We start from the raw sequence: 16,450 nt of genomic DNA on the forward strand, positions 1-16,450 counted from the left end.
TGTGAGAGACGGAATCTAAAACAAAAATCCAGAAAATCACATTGTATGATTTTTAAGTAATTAATTTGCATTTTATTGCATGACATAAGTATTTGATCACCTACCAACCAGTAAGAATTCCGGCTCTCACAGACCTGTTAGTTTTTCTCTCCTGTTCTCCACTCATTACCTGTATTAACTGCACCTGTTTGAACTCTTTACCTGTATAAAAGACACCTGTCCACACACTCAATCAAACAGACTCCAACCTCTCCACAATGGCCAAGACCAGAGAGCTGTGTAAGGACATCAGGGATAAAATTGTAGACCTGCACAAGGCTGGGATGGGCTACAGGACAATAGGCAAGCAGCTTGGTGAGAAGGCAACAACTGTTCGCGCAATTATTAGAAAATGGAAGAAGTTCAAGATGACGGTAAATCACCCTCGGTCTGGGGCTCCATGCAAGATCTCACCTCATGGGGCATCAATGATCATGAGGAAGGTGAGGGATCAGCCCAGAACTACACGGCAGGACCTGGTCAATGACCTGAAGAGAGCTGGGACCACAGTCTCAAAGAAAACCATTAGTAACACACTACGCCGTCATGGATTAAAATCCTGCAGCGCACGCAAGGTCCCCCTGCTCAAGCCAGCGCATGTCCAGGCCCGTCTGAAGTTTGCCAATGACCATCTGGATGATCCAGAGGAGGAATGGGAGAAGGTCATGTGGTCTGATGAGACACAAATTGAGCTTTTTGGTCTAAACTCCACTCGCCGTGTTTGGAGGAAGAAGAAGGATGAGTACAACCCCAAGAACACCATCCCAACCGTGAAGCATGGAGGTGGAAACATCATTCTTTGGGGATGGTTTTCTGCAAAGGGGACAGGACGACTGCACCGTATTGAGGGGAGGATGGATGGGGCCATGTATCGCGAGATCTTGGCCAACAACCTCCTTCCCTCAGTAAGAGCATTGAAGATGAGTCGTGGCTGGGTCTTCCAGCATGACAACGACCCGAAACACACAGCCAGGGCAACTAAGGAGTGGCTCCGTATAAGGCATCTCAAGGTCCTGGAGTGGCCTAACCAGTCTCCAGACCTGAACCCAATAGAAAATATTTGGAGGGAGCTGAAAGTCCGTATTGCCCAGCGACAGCCCCGAAACCTGAAGGATCTGGAGAAGGTCTGTATGGAGGAGTGGGCCAAAATCCCTGCTGCAGTGTGTGCAAACCTGGTAAAGACCTACAGGAAACGTATGATCTCTGTAATTGCAAACAAAGGTTTCTGTACCAAATATTAAGTTCTGCTTTTCTGATGTATCAAATACTTATGTCATGCAATAAAATGCAAATGAATTACTTAAAAATCATACAATGTGATATTTTTTTTTGATTTTTTTTTGATTCCGTCTCTCACAGTTGAAGTGTACCTATGATAAAAATTACAGAACTCTACATGCTTTGTAAGTAGGAAAACCTGCAAAATCGGCAGTGTATCAAATACTTGTTCTCCCCACTGTATATATATATTTATATACAGTATATTACACAGTGCTTTCAGAAAGTATTCACACCACTTGACATTTTTCACATTTTGTTGTGTTACAGCCTGAATTTAAAATTGATTAAATTGAGATTTTTGTCACTGGCCTACACACAATACCCAATAATGTCAAAGTGGAATTATGTTTTTATACATTTTTACACGTTCATTTAATGACGGGTCAGACCAAGGCGCAGCGTGATATGCATACATGTTTATTTAACACGAATAAACAACCGACAAAACAACAAACGAAACGTGAAGTCCAAAGGTAGTACAGACAACAAACCTTACACGGAACAAGATCCCACAACTCAATAGTGCCAATCGGCTGCCTAAGTATGATCCCCAATCAGAGACAACGAGCGACAGCTGCCTCTGATTGGGAACCACACCGGCCAACATAGATCTACACCTACTAGCATGCCCACATAGAAAATACTACATAACAAAGAATATACACACCCTGACACAACATATACGAGTCCCCTGAGTCAGGGCGTGACACGTTTCAGCAGGACAATAACCTAAAACACAAAGCCAAATCTACACTGGAGTTGCTTACCAAGTGTCCGAGTTACATTTTTGACTTAAAACCACTTGAAAATCTATGGCAAGACCTGAAAATGGTTGTCTATCAATGATCAACAACCAATTTGACAGAGCTTGAAGATTTTTGAAAATAATAATGGGCAAATATTGCACAATCCAGGTGTGGAAAGCTCTAAGAGACTTACCCAGAAAGAAATTTAGCTCAGATGCATCCTGTTTCATCCTTGAGATGTTTCTACAACTTGATTGGAGTCCACATGTGGTAAATTCAATTGATTGGACATGATTTGGAAAGGTACACACCTGTCTATATAAGGTCCCACAGTTGACAGTGCATGTCAGAGCAAAAACCAAGCCATGAGGTCGAAGGAATTGTCCGTAGAGCTCAGAGACAGGATTGTGTCGAGGCACAGATCTGGGGAAGGGTACCAAAACATTTATGCAGCATTGAAGGTCCCCAAGAACACAGTGGCCTCCATCATTCTTAAATGGAAAAAGTTTGGAACCACCAAGACTCTTCTTAGAGCTGGCAGCCCGGCCAAACTGAGCAATCAGAGGAGAATGGCCTTTGGTCAGGGAGGTGACCAAGAACCAGATGGTCACTCTGACTGCGCTCCAGAGTTCCTCTGTGGAAATGGAAGAACCTTCCAGAAGGACAACCATCTCTGCAGCACTCCACCAATCAGGCCTTTATGGTAGAGTGGCCAGACGGAAGCCACTCCTCAGTAAAAGGCACATAACAGCCCGCTTGGAGTTTACCAAAAGGCACCTGAAGGACTCTCAGACCATGATCAACAAGATTATCTGGTCTGATGAAGCCAAGATTGAACTCTTTGGCCTGAATGCCAAGCGTCACGTCTGGAGGAAACCTGGCACCATCACTATGGTGAAGGACGGTGGTGGCAGCATCATGCTGTGTGGATGTTTTTCAGCGGCAGGGACTGGAAGACTAGTCAGGATCGAGGGAAAGATTAACAGAGCAAAGTACAGAGAGATCCTTGATGAAAACCTGCTCCAGAGCACTCAGGACCTCAGACTGGGGCGAATGTTCACCTTCCAACAGAACACGACCCTAAGCACACAGCCAAGACAACGCAGGAGTGGCTTCGGGACAAGTCTCTGAATGTCCTTGAGTGGCCCAGCCAGAGCCCAGACTTGAACCCGATCTAACATCTCTGGAAAGACCTGAAAATAGCTGTGCAGAGCTTGAGAGGATCTGCAGAGAAGAATGGGAGAAACTCCCTAAATACAGGTGTGCCAAGCTTGTAGCGTCATACCCAAGAAGACTCAAGGCTGTAATCGCTGCCAAAGGTGTTTCAACAAAGTACTGAGTAAAGGGTCTGAATACTTATGTAAATGTGATATTTCAGTTTTTTTAATATATTTTTTATATGGGGTATTGTGTGTAAATTGATGAGGGATTCTTTTTTAAAATCAATTTGAAAATAAGGCTGTTGTCACACCCTGGCTCTGGGACTCTATATGTTGAGCCAGGGTGTGTTCATTCTATGTGTTCTATTTCTATGTTGGGGGTTCTAGGTTGTGTATTTCTATGTTTGCCTTAGTGACTCCCAATCAGAGGCAACGAGTGTCAGCTGTTGGCTGGTTGTCTCTGATTGGGAGCCATATTTAAACTGTCTGTTTTTCACTTTGTGTTTGTGGGTTTTTGTTCCGTGTTCGGTCATTGTCACCGTGGACTTTACGAGTCGTTTGTTGTTTTGTTCGTGCTTTAATTTAATAAATAACCATGTTCGTTCAACACGCTGCGCATTGGTCTACTTCTCTCCCTGACGATCGTGATAGAAAAACCCACCATACCAGGACCAAGCAGCGTGTCCAGGAGCAGGCAGCCTGGACATGGGAGGAGATATTGGACGGGAAAGGGTCCTGGACCTGGGAGGAGATCCTGGCCGGGATGGATCGCCGGCCATGGAGTGAGACAGTTGAGAGGCGACGGAGAGAGGAGCAACGGCGTAAGCAGTGTCGGCGTCGGACGGTCGAGAGGCAACCCCCAAAAAAATTTAGGGGGGGCACACGGCAGGGGCGACTGGGCAGCAGGAGGCTGCCACAGGGCGATTAGGTGAGGAGGCCACCAGGTTAAGGGGGCTACTGGCGCAGAGGGAGCAGGAGTTAGTGTTGCAGAGGATGGAGCTATTGGAGGCGATAAGGGAAAGGGTGAGAAATGAGGCACGGCGAGAGGAACTCGGTAGGCAGCTGAGGGAGCGGAGGGTTATGTTGAAACCCAGTCCCGCTCCTCACACCAAGCAAGTGGTGTGCGTCACCAGTCCGGTCCGGCCCGTTCCTGCTTCCCGCACTAAGTGTACAGTGCACGTCGCCAGCCCAGCCCGGCCTGTTCCTGCCCCTCGCACCAAGCCTACGGTGTGCGTCGCCAGCCCGGCCCGGCCTGTTCCTGCCCCTCGCACCAAACCTACGGTGTGCGTCGCCGGCCCGGCCCGGCCCGTTCCTGCTTCCCGCACTAAGTGTACGGTGCGCGTCGCCAGCCCGGCCCGGCCTGTCCCTGCTCCACGCACCAAGCCTACGGTGTGCGTCGCCAGCCCAGCCCGGCCTGTCCCTGCTCCACGCACCAAGCCTACGGTGTGCGTCGCCAGCCCAGTCCGGCCTGTCCCTGCTCCACGCACCAAGCCTACGGTGTGCGTCGCCAGCCCAGCCCGGGCTGTCCCTGCTCCACGCACCAAGCCTACGGTGTGCGTCGCCAGCCCAGCCCGGCCTGTCCCTGCTCCACGCACCAAGCCTACGGGGTGCGTCGCCAGCCCAGTCCGGCCTGTCCCTGCTCCACGCACCAAGCCTACGGTGTGCGTCGCCAGCCCAGCCCGGCCTGTCCCTGCTCCACGCACCAGGCCTACGGTGTGCGTCGCCAGCCCAGTCCGGCCCGTCCCTGCTCCACGCACCAAGCCTACGGTGTGCGTCGCCAGCCCAGTCCGGCCTGTCCCTGCTCCACGCACCAAGCCTACGGTGTGCGTCGCCAGCCCAGTCCGGCCTGTTCCTGCTCCACGCACCAAGCCTACGGTGCGCGTCGCCAGCCCGGCCCGGCCTGTTCCTGCCACTCGCACCAAGCCAGGGGTGCGAGTCGTCAGCCTGGTCCAGCCCGTTCCTGCCACTCGCACCAAGCCAGGGGTGCGAGTCGTCAGCCTGGTCCAGCCCGTTCCTGCTACTCGCACCAAGCCAGGGGTGCGAGTCGTCAGTCCGGTGAGGCCCGTTCCGGCTCCACGCACCAAGCCAGGGGTGCGCATCGTCAGCCCGGTCCGGCCCGTTGCTGATCCACGCACCAAGCCAGGGGTGCGAGTCGTCAGTCCGGTGAGGCCCGTTCCGGCTCCACGCACCAAGCCAGGGGTGCGTATCGTCAGCCCGGTCCGGCCCGTTGCTGCTCCACGCACCAAGCCAGGGGTGCGAGTCGTCAGTCCGGTGAGGCCCGTTCCGGCTCCATGCACCAAGCCAGGGGTGCGTATCGTCAGCCCGGTCCGGCCCGTTGCTGCTCCACGCACCAAGCCAGGGGTGCGCATCGTCAGCCCGGTCCGGTCCGTTCCTGCCTCACGCACCAAGCCAGGGGTGCGCGTCGTCAGTCCGGCACAACCCGTGCCTGGGTCATCGGTGCCAAATCAGGTACCGCTCAACTGCTCCACAACGGAGCTGAAGCTAGCCGTTCCTGCTACGTTCAGGTCAGCTCCAGCCAGCGGGGCCAGACCGGACCAGGGGCGCTATGGGGGGATTATTGGAGGGTGGTGGGCAAGGCCGGAGCCAGAACCGCCGCCGAGGAGGTATGCCCACCCAGCCCTCCCCTGTTTTGCTCTTATTGAGGCGCGGTCGCAGTCCGCGCCTTTAGGGGGGGGTACTGTCACACCCTGGCTCTGGGACTCTATATGTTGAGCCAGGGTGTGTTCATTCTATGTGTTCTATTTCTATGTTGGGGGTTCTAGGTTGTGTATTTCTATGTTTGCCTTAGTGACTCCCAATCAGAGGCAACGAGTGTCAGCTGTTGGCTGGTTGTCTCTGATTGGGAGCCATATTTAAACTGTCTGTTTTTCACTTTGTGTTTGTGGGTTTTTGTTCCGTGTTCGGTCATTGTCACCGTGGACTTCACGAGTCGTTTGTTGTTTTGTTCGTGCTTTAATTTAATAAATAACCATGTTCGTTCAACACGCTGCGCATTGGTCTACTTCTCTCCCTGACGATCGTGACAGCTGTAACGTAACAAAATGTGGAAAAAGTCAAGGGGTTTTCAGAATGCACTGTATATGAAGCAAATATATATTTACATTTTACATTTTAGTCATTTAGCAGACGCTCTTATCCAGAGCGACTTACAGTTAGTGAGTGCATACATTTTTTCATATATATATGCTTTATATATGTTATACATAGGCCTAAATCCTAATGAATATTTATGGTTTTCTCGCAAAATGGAAGTAACTAAATACTAGCTTTTCTAGAGAGACATGTAGGTTGCATCATTTTATGGATAGTATTCATTATGCTCTCTAGCAGTTATGTCATATTTTGTGTTTATATGTGTAATACATGCACTGTGATTAATTTATGAATAAGTTTGGCTACATTAAGAAGTTAATGGAAATAATTACCAAAATATCCTTTTGAACTAAATACAATGTGTGTAATGCGTGCATAAAGCACAAAGGGCCCCTATCCCCACCTCAATGAATTGACTAATTGTAGCATACAGTAAACACGTGAAGGCATTTTGTGTAATTTACATACCCGTTCTAGAGGTGGGTGTATCATCATCACCGTCCCAAGGCGAACTCATGTGCAATTGTTTAGCAGGAAGTTGATGTCAGTCTGAACATTGCTGTCAGAACACGGAGTTGTAGATTTTATCCACTAAAGGTTAGTCTACTTCTTTAAACGAATTGTCATTATTATTGGTCTTTTGTACAATTTTCTGTCGCATATCCTAAAATAGCCTATAATAGCCTAATATTTCTATATTGAACACTTTTGGAAGAAGTGAAGTTAAAAGGCTACAGAAGTGAAGACTACTGATTTGATACACAGAGTACATTATACAGTCTTGAGATAGATTGAACTTCTGTAGCCTTTTAAAAGTGACATGTACTGAGAGATGAGTGTCACTCACTCTGACTGCAGTCAATGTAAGCCATACTGTGAGTCCAATTCTATTTTGCATGTAGTTTCCTCAAGATACATTATTTATGTTAAATAAAATATATTTACATTTACATTTAAGTCATTTAGCAGACGCTCTTATCCAGAGCGACTTACAAATTGGTGCATTCAACTTAGGATAGCCAGTGGGACAACCACTCCTTCTTTTATTTTTTTATTTTTTATGGGGTGGTGGGGGAGGGAGGGAGGGAGGGAGGGGGTAGAAGGATTACTGTTATACTATTCCAGGTATTCCTTAAAGAGGTAGGGTTTCAAGTGTCTCCGGAAGGTGGTCAGTGAATCCGCTGTCCTGGCATCGTGGGGGAGCTTGTTCCACCATTGGGGTGCCAGAGCAGCGAATAGTTTGACTGGGCTGAGCGGGAACTATGCTTCCGTAGAGGTAGGGGGGCTAGCAGGCCATATATCACATTGACATTGCAATGTTGCTCTGGTGTCATAGGATCTGCATTTGATACTGGCTACAAGACATCTCAAAGTTTGAGTCAACTGGAAAACTATATTCTACTTGACATCAACTTGCATCATTAATGATTGAATATTAAGAATTTGGGATATTACTGTGAACTCATTATCTATAGCCTTTATAGCCTAGTATCTATTGTTTATTGAATAGTCAATAAGGTAGTGGAATTGCAATTGTGACACATTGAAAATAGTTTTCTCTGCTAAGGATTACTAACATGTCCCCTATGTCTGTGTCCAGATGAGTTCCACAGATACCAACGCTGAGAGCGACGGCCCCATCCCCAAGGGGGCCAGACTGAGCCGAGACGTCCCAAACCTGGACACCATCCCCCCATTCACCCTCAGTAAGGTACACCTGCTGCCTCCACGGGACGTCCCATAGAGACACACATAACCTCTGACCTTTCTCCTCTTATACCAGACCTGGGTTCAGAGACATGTATTTGAGTATTTGTTATTTAAATACTCATTTTCTGTGTATTTGAGTATTTTCTAATAATGTGGCCCGTATCAACTACTTCTATTGGAATATAATAATTTCCTATAAATGGCCTACTATTTGAAAGTATTTTCAAACACTTATTTCAAATAATATTTTCAAATACCTGGGAGTGTATTTGAGTCAGTGTATTTTTGTATTTTCAAATACTTTCCAATTGTATTTCCAAATACATTCCAATATTAAACTACTTGTTTTTTCAAATAAAAAATATCTAAATGCTTACTTCCGAATGTCTTTGAAAGTAATTGAAATACCCTAAATAGTATTTGAACCCAGGTCTGTCTTATGCACAGTAGACAAGACTTCTTTGAGTGTGCTCTCTCTAAAGTCTCAAGGCACCTGTATTGATATCTCATAGTTTGAACAAAATCACATTCCTCTTTGTTTCTCTGGGTCTAGTAGCTAGTCCCCTCACGACGTAACCCATAATAATGCCACATCGCTTTTGTCCACATTTTGAAAAGGTGTGTGGGAACACTGATTAAGTACAAGAGGATAATGTATGTGATGTGTGACGTGTGTGTCTGTTCTGGTTTGGCGTCTCTCTCCTGGCTTTGTTTATGTGTTTTATCTAATCAGTGGCATCTTTCTTGATGTTATGATTCCACTGTACAGTAGGTGTTTGTGAAATATGCAATCATATTTCTTAATGTCGTTGCAATTATAGTGCTATCAAGTCTAAACCCATCAAATAATCAAAATGATCCACATTGTCATAGTCATGGAGGAACTGAGGCTGCATGCAGAGACAGGAGACACTGATCTATCTGCATGATCTCCACCTCAGCCCTGCTGACCCCAGCCAAGGCATATTTCACAACAGCCTAAAACTGAGCCTGAGCGAGAGAGAGGGGCAGGGGGGGAGTGAAAGAGAGGAAGGCCCCAAACATTTAAGGAAGAAGAAAAGAGAAGCATGTAGAGGTGCAATTGTGTCTGATATCTCCAGAGATCTATAATGTGTTAATGACAGACTGTGTTCGACCCAAACAATACCAGCTTTCTTCCTGTGGAATGGAATGTTTCCTATTTTCTGGTTCAGGTTATACCCCCGTTGACTGATAAAGTCAGACATTAGTCAGTGCTGAAAGCTGTCAAGGACATCACATTTATAATTTTTATTTTACCTTTATTTATCCAGGTTAGTCTCGTTGAGATCAAATCTCTTTTTCTCAAGAGAGCACTGAATTAACCTGGGTAAATAAAATGGCCCACCTGGATGAATTAAGATGTTCATTTATTGTAAATATAGTGCACTTATTTTTCCAGTAATTACGTTAAAAAATATATATAGTTTTATTGTCACATACACCGGATAGGTACAGTGAAATGTGTTGTTTTACAGGGTCAGCCATAGTAGTACGGCACCTCTGGAGAAAATGTGGTTTAAGTGCCTTGCTCACGGGCACATCAACCGATTGTTTTGTTCACCTTGTCAGCTCGGGTATTCAAACAAGTGACCTTTCAGTTACTGGCCCAATGCTCTAACCGCTAGGCTACCTGCCGTACTCTGGTTTCTCCAGATAATATATCTGTGTCATCATAATCGGCTTTACAACATTTATTTAAGATTACAGTACAACATTTCATGAAGGGAACTTAAAAGTAGGACTAAATCGTCTTGTGAATCATCCAGTAAAGTTAACATGATAAATTCCTTCAACTGGAGATGGAATATTACAGACAGAGAATTGCTATGTTGTGGACAGTTTATGGACATTGCCACCTTGTGGGGAAACCTGCCTTTCTTCATGCTGGCTGTATTGGTCATCTTGATTTACAGGCCATAATGTCGCTGGTTATGGGGAGTATCTTTACTATAGACTACATTGACAATGCTATCCTTCCCCTGAAATGGAAATATCCATTAGGGTTGGGGTAAATTCCATTTAAATATTAGTCAATTCAGAAAGTAAACTGAAATTCTAATTCCTATTTTTGTTTAAAACTTTCTGAATTTAAATGGAATTGACCCCTGATATCAATCCCTCTCATAGGTAGAAGAGTGTCTTCAGCCTTTCCGTCTCTCTGTGGAGAAGCTGCAGGACATGTCGTCTCGCCTGAGAAAGGACCTGATCAGAGGGCTAGGCAAACACACACACTGCCGGGCACCCGTCAAGATGCTGCCCACCTTTGTGAGGGCAACACCTGATGGGAGAGGTACAGTACTGTACTCTGTATTCCTTAAAGACTCTCCATAGTATGCACCAGTGATCTAGGGTATGGCCCTTTGTTGAGGCCTGTACTTTAGTAACCTAATTCAGTAAACTGTAGGTATACCACCCACCAGACAGCCTCTCACCTGGACTGAGGTGCCCAGTCTGAAATGAACCTATAGCCCCCAACAACCCCAACACACTTCTTCATGTCCTCCTGCACTGTAGATATGATGGATGGTTGATCATTGATTTTGGACTGAGCAAATTGTCAGACAGTAACCTTTTCCTTGAATTGATTGGTCCCCACAGAGAAGGGGGACTTCCTGGCTCTGGACCTGGGCGGGACTAACTTCCGGGTGCTGCATGTCCGCGTGGTGGAGGAGATGCAGAAGCTGCTGAAGATGAACAGTAAGATCTGTGCCATCCCCCAGGAGATCATGATGGGGACGGGAGAACAGGTGTGTGAGTGTTTGGGATTTACATGTTTGTACAGCTGACCTCATCCCACCCCTCCCATGGGGCGGTCATTCTCTAACCCCAGGTGGGAACAGTGCCTGTAAATCCCTGTGTTGTTACAATTTCTTACTTTATAAACATAGACTTTCAATGGTTCATTAAATTTAACTACAACTACAAATATTGGACATTGGCTGGGAAACCGGCTGCCTGTCAGCCACAAAATCCCACTTAAACTGAGAATTTAACATGGACATACTTAATTTTACTGTACTTTATGATGATTTAAGAGTAACCTTGTTTGATAAAATGCAACAACAGAAACCAGAACTATTCTGGATTAGTGATTAAGAAAAGCTGGAACGCTATTCATTAAATAAGGGTTCCTGGTTGCAAATGTTATTTCCAAATCTTGGAAGATGCGTCAAGAGAAGTTGTATAATTGAGAGGTTTTTGTTTTGTGTTTCAATTGTTTTTCATATCACTAGGAATACAAATATACTGTATATGTACGTATGTATGTATGTATGTATTTACGTGTGTACAAACTGTATATATATAAACATAATCATTTATTTGGCTACAGCAAATACAGTGTCTTATAAGCCAATGTGGGCTGGGCATCCTGAAGATGCATGACACTATAATAAAATAAATCAAATCAAATCATACTCAAGGGAATACATATGGGTGACTCTGCTGTGACTTTGCCAGGTCTCCTCAGGTTTTGACGGATGAAAGCCATGCTCAGTTTCTAGAGAAAACCTTACGTTTGAAAAGCCGCCAACCTTGCTCAATTAATTAAAACCGAACAGCACCTATTGACAGGATGAATCAGTATCCTTTACCAAGCACCCAAGATATTTGACATCAATATTACGATATTAAATAACAGTAATGCCACTGTGAGATTTTGACTCATTGAGATTTCTCTCTTTCTATCTCCAGTTGTTTGACCACATCGCTGCATGCCTGGCTGAGTTCCTGGAGTCTCTTGAGCTGAAGGGTCAGACTCTGCCTCTGGGCTTCACCTTCTCCTTCCCCTGCGAGCAGAAAGATATCGACAAGGTCAGTCACACTGCCCCAGAGACACACATACAAAAATTATCAATTCAAAAAGGAGAAATCTGCATGCTTCAACACAGCAATTAAAACATAAACTAGGGGAGGCATCTCATTCAGTCAGGACTGATATGAGTAGGACATTTTTAGACCCGGTCCCCAGTGGAAAGACAATTGAGTAGCATCAAACAATTCATTCAAGGATAGTTTTGTTGTGGTGGTCTATTCCAATTTTAATTGTGTAACACACTGTGTGAGAATACTGTTGTTAATGTGACCTGAACTTCCAGAGTATCCTGATCCATTGGACCAAAGGCTTTAACTGTTCAGGAGTGGTAGGAGAGGACGTTGTGAGGTTACTGAGAGAAGCCATCCACAGGAGAGGGGTGAGTCTATTGGCCTCCTTGAACCATACAACTATCATCATTTTTGCAAGATACAACTATCGGCACTTCTCCCCAAAAATGTTTTTACTAAATGAAAAATGTTTAATGTTATTATTACATATTATATAGTTCATATTGGTACACAAATGTGCAGTTTACAGAGAAGTACCTGTAACCTTTGCTTGAAGTGGTAACCTCAAACTTCCCTCTCTCTCTCTCTCTCTCTCTCTCTCTCTCTCTCTCTCTCTCTCTCTCTCTCCCCTAGGATTATGACATTGGTTCCATTGCTATGGTGAATGACACGGTGGGGACCATGATGAGCTGTGGATACAGGGACCAGAGCTGTGAAATTGGCATGATCATTGGTAGGTAGCACCTAACTGTACTGCAGCCACACTACTGCAACCATAGAATTACAGAAAATAACACAAATAAAAGCATAATATAAGATGTGTCCCATTTAGCCTAGCAAGTGAAGGAGAGGGTGAATGTAGTAACCATATATAACAGTAATAGTATCATGTTATTACAAAACCACATGCATGTAAGTTGTTAGAGATGTCAAGGATAACCATGGAGAGTCATATCTTGAAACACATCATGTAGTTTCTAGCACTTTCACACTGCAATGGCTCCCTCTGCTGGAGATGATGACAACATGGTTTTGTGTGCGTGCATGTGAGCATGTGTGTGCATGGGTTTACACGTGTTTCTGTCTAACATTGTCTTTGCCTCCCCAGGGACGGGGACAAATGCATGTTATATGGAGGAGATCAAAAATGTGAAGAGAGTAGAGGGGGAAGACGGACGCATGTGCATCAACACAGAGTGGGGGGGATTTGGAGATGACGGATCCCTAAAGGACATCCAGACTGAGTTTGACCTGGTGGTGGATCGAGACTCACTCAACCCAGGCATGCATGTGTATGTGTTTTTAATTAAGGAGCAGTAGAAAGTACATAGTTAAAGTACATAAAAATACAGCTATGACTGTAACTTCTATGCTTGGCTCTCTTGACTTTACACCCTTTATCGACTCTCTGTTGTATACTTGTTGTACACATGACTCTCTGTTGTTTGTCCATGTCTGTGTGTCTGTCTATGTGTCTGTCTGTATCCAGGTTTGAAAAGATGATCAGTGGGATGTACCTGGGAGAGATAGCCAGGCTGGTGGTGGTGAAGCTGGCTCGGGACAAGCTACTGTTTGGAGGAGATCTATCAGAGGCCTTGCTCACCCAGAACAGCTTTGAGACCAGATTAATCTCCGAGATAGAGGAGTGAGTGACTGACACACCATGCTCTTATGTGTCATATATCTACTTACACAGATCCTAAATATAGCAGTTATTTTTTAAATATCAATGTGCTACATAATACAGAAGCTTCCATTGTGTAGCATTGAGAAAAATTAGCTGTCTTTACAACTATATTATACCATTTACCATCAATAGGCTTTCTCAGTCAGTTTAATCCTTTACAACCTATCTATTTGAAATCAATTTATGTCACTTGTATCAGCTTGCATTCATACCAAAGTATATTGATGGATGACTCAACTGATGAGTGCTGCTTGTCTCAGGGAGAACACAGGACTGCAGAAGGCCCAGGAGATTCTGTCAGAGCTGGACCTGCCTGCCGGGCCTGTGGACTGTCAGATTGTGCGTCTGGTGTGCGACTCTCTGTCCACACGCTCGGCCCAGTTGTGTGCCGCTGCCTTGGCAACCATTGCCAACCGTATCCGTGTCAACCGTGGACTGGACCATCTAGACACCACAGTGGGGGTGGACGGCACAGTATACAAGAAACACCCCAAGTATGTTCACCTCAGATAGAAATTGAATGACATTTTTCACAGGCTTATTTCAGTTTAAGTGGAAAGATACAGACAAATCCCGCTTTTTATATTCTTGTCACTTGATTGAATGGAGAATATCCTCTTGTGCTGCCACAATAGATGTGTGGATTTCCTGCCTTTGTTTCCTCAGCATATTCACGAATGGCTGAATCTCAATAATATCTCGGTCTTACCACTATCCTCCCTTCCTAAAGTGAATTATATTCCTCTCTCAACCTTAACCCTGCCTTTCCACTCTCTCTGTCTAAATGCAGGAATTTCACATGATGGAAGTATTTCATGGAATAAGCTATTTAGTGTCCAGGGAGATTGTATCCCTCGTATTCACTCCTTTGAACTGTCAGGACCTATGTCAGTATCAGGTGTGCAGGTAACCATACATTGATTTGACTATCCCCCCTGTCTCTCTCAACACGGTCCCTGCTTCCTTTCCTCCCCTCCCCGCTTCTCCCCTCCAGCTTCAGTGAGAAGCTCCAGGAGACGGTACGCATCCTGGCCCCCAAGTGTGACATCACTTTCCTCGTCTCCGACGACGGCAGCGGGAAGGGAGCTGCCATGGTAACGGCGGTGGCACAGAGGCTGGCCATGCAGTCCCGGATGCTAGAGGACAGCGACGGAGAGGAGGATGAGGAAAAGGAGGAGGATGAAGAGGAGGATGAAAATTAAGCCATGTGTTCGACTAGACAACTTGAAATGCAGCACCATGAAAATGTCCCCCTCAAATGCTTTTGTCATAGACAAAGATTGTAAGATAGGGGAACTGGGGAACAAAGTAGGAAATAGGCTACTTTTAGTCTTTTGCTTATTTGTGGAAATATTATTTGAGTTATATTTATAATATTTTTATACAAAAAGTCAATTTGGAAAGTATTCAGACTCCTTCACTTTTTCCAAATGTTGTTATGTTGCAGCCTCATTCTAAAATGGATTCAATTGTTGTTGTTTTTCATCAATATACACACAATACCCCATAATGACAAAGCAAAAACTGGTTTTTAGAAATGTTTGCAAATTTATTAAAACAAAAAAACGGAGATATCACATTTACATCAGTATTCAGACCCTTTACTCAGTACTTTGTTGAAGCACCCTTGGCAGCGATTAAAGCCTCTGTCTTCTTGGTTATGACACTACAAGCTTGGCACACCTGTATTTGGGGAGTTTCTCCCATTCTTCTCTGCAGATCCTCTCAAGCTCTGTCAGGTTGGATGGAAAGCGTCGCTGCACAGCTATTTTCAGGTCTCTCCAGAGATGTTCGATCGGGTTCAAGTCTGGGCTCTGGCAGGGCCACTCAAGGACATTCAGAGACTTGCGTTGTCTTGGCTGTGTGCTTAGGGTTGTTGTCCTGTTGGAAGGTGAAACTTCGCCCCAGTCTGAGGTCTTGAGTGCTCTGGAGAAGGTTTTCATCAAGGATCTCTCTGTACTTTGCTCCGTTCATGTTTCCCTCGATCCTGACTAGTCTCCCAGTCCCTGCCACAGCATGATGCTGCCACCACCATGCTTCACCGTAGGGATGGTATTGGCCAGGTGATGAGCGGTGCCTGGTTTCCTCCAGACGTGACGCTTGGCATTCAGGCGAAATAGTTCAATCTTGGTTTCATCAGACCAGAGAATCTTGTTTCTCATGGTCTGAGAGTCCTTTAGGTGCCTTTTGGCAATCTCCAAGCGGGTGATTTGCAAAAATGTCTACAAACCTGTTTTTGCTTTGTCATTATGGGGTATAGTGTGTAGATTGAGGAAAATTGTTTATTTAATCCATTTTAGAATAAGGCTGTAAAGTAACAATGTGGAAAAAGTCAAGGGGTCTGAATACTTTCCAAATACACTGTACATATCTCCGCTACCATTACACACTGTAACTACATTTCTAGGACATACCAGTCATTTACAATTCAACCGAAAGTGGCTGAAGACAGGGTTAATTGTAGCAGGCTGTGGGGTTAAATTGAACACTGTCTTCAATGCTAAAAAAATGAGGGGTAATTGAAAAACATTCTGATTTGAAACTGATATTTGGATGAAAATACACTAAATTTACAAAATATATGATAATTTGATCTTTTAGGCACGTCATAGGCTATTTATCAAAAGCTGAGTAGCCAAAATTAATATAGCCTATTTTATATAAGATACTTTTAGCATTCAAACGTATTAATTTGACTTTTCTTTTTCATTAAGAAGAGTATTGTGAGAAAATACAACTATAATCATTGTCATCAACTATACCAATCAAAAGACCTCTTCTTACTGATAAAACATGATACAGTGAGGAAAAAAAGTATTTGATCCCCTGCTGATTTTGTACGTTTGCCCACTGACAAAGAAATGATC

General features: G+C 44.9%; 1 protein-coding gene across 1 annotated transcript; it reads left to right on the forward strand.

Moving 5' to 3' along the window:
- Positions 1-6,492: 6,492 nt before the first annotated feature.
- Positions 6,493-14,785, forward strand: LOC311136286 (hexokinase-2-like; the record flags this gene model as incomplete). Its single annotated transcript, XM_084170418.1, has 11 exons — positions 6,493-6,498; positions 7,941-8,051; positions 10,199-10,361; positions 10,670-10,818; positions 11,765-11,884; positions 12,169-12,264; positions 12,530-12,629; positions 13,005-13,188; positions 13,386-13,541; positions 13,844-14,077; positions 14,578-14,785. The coding sequence occupies 11 exons, from the start codon at positions 6,493-6,495 to the stop codon at positions 14,783-14,785; spliced, it is 1,527 nt and encodes a 508-aa protein (XP_084026544.1).
- Positions 14,786-16,450: the final 1,665 nt, after the last annotated feature.

Source organism: Coregonus lavaretus (assembly GCF_964263955.1).
Source record: "Coregonus lavaretus genome assembly, chromosome: 10".
NCBI lineage: Eukaryota > Metazoa > Chordata > Actinopteri > Salmoniformes > Salmonidae > Coregonus > Coregonus lavaretus.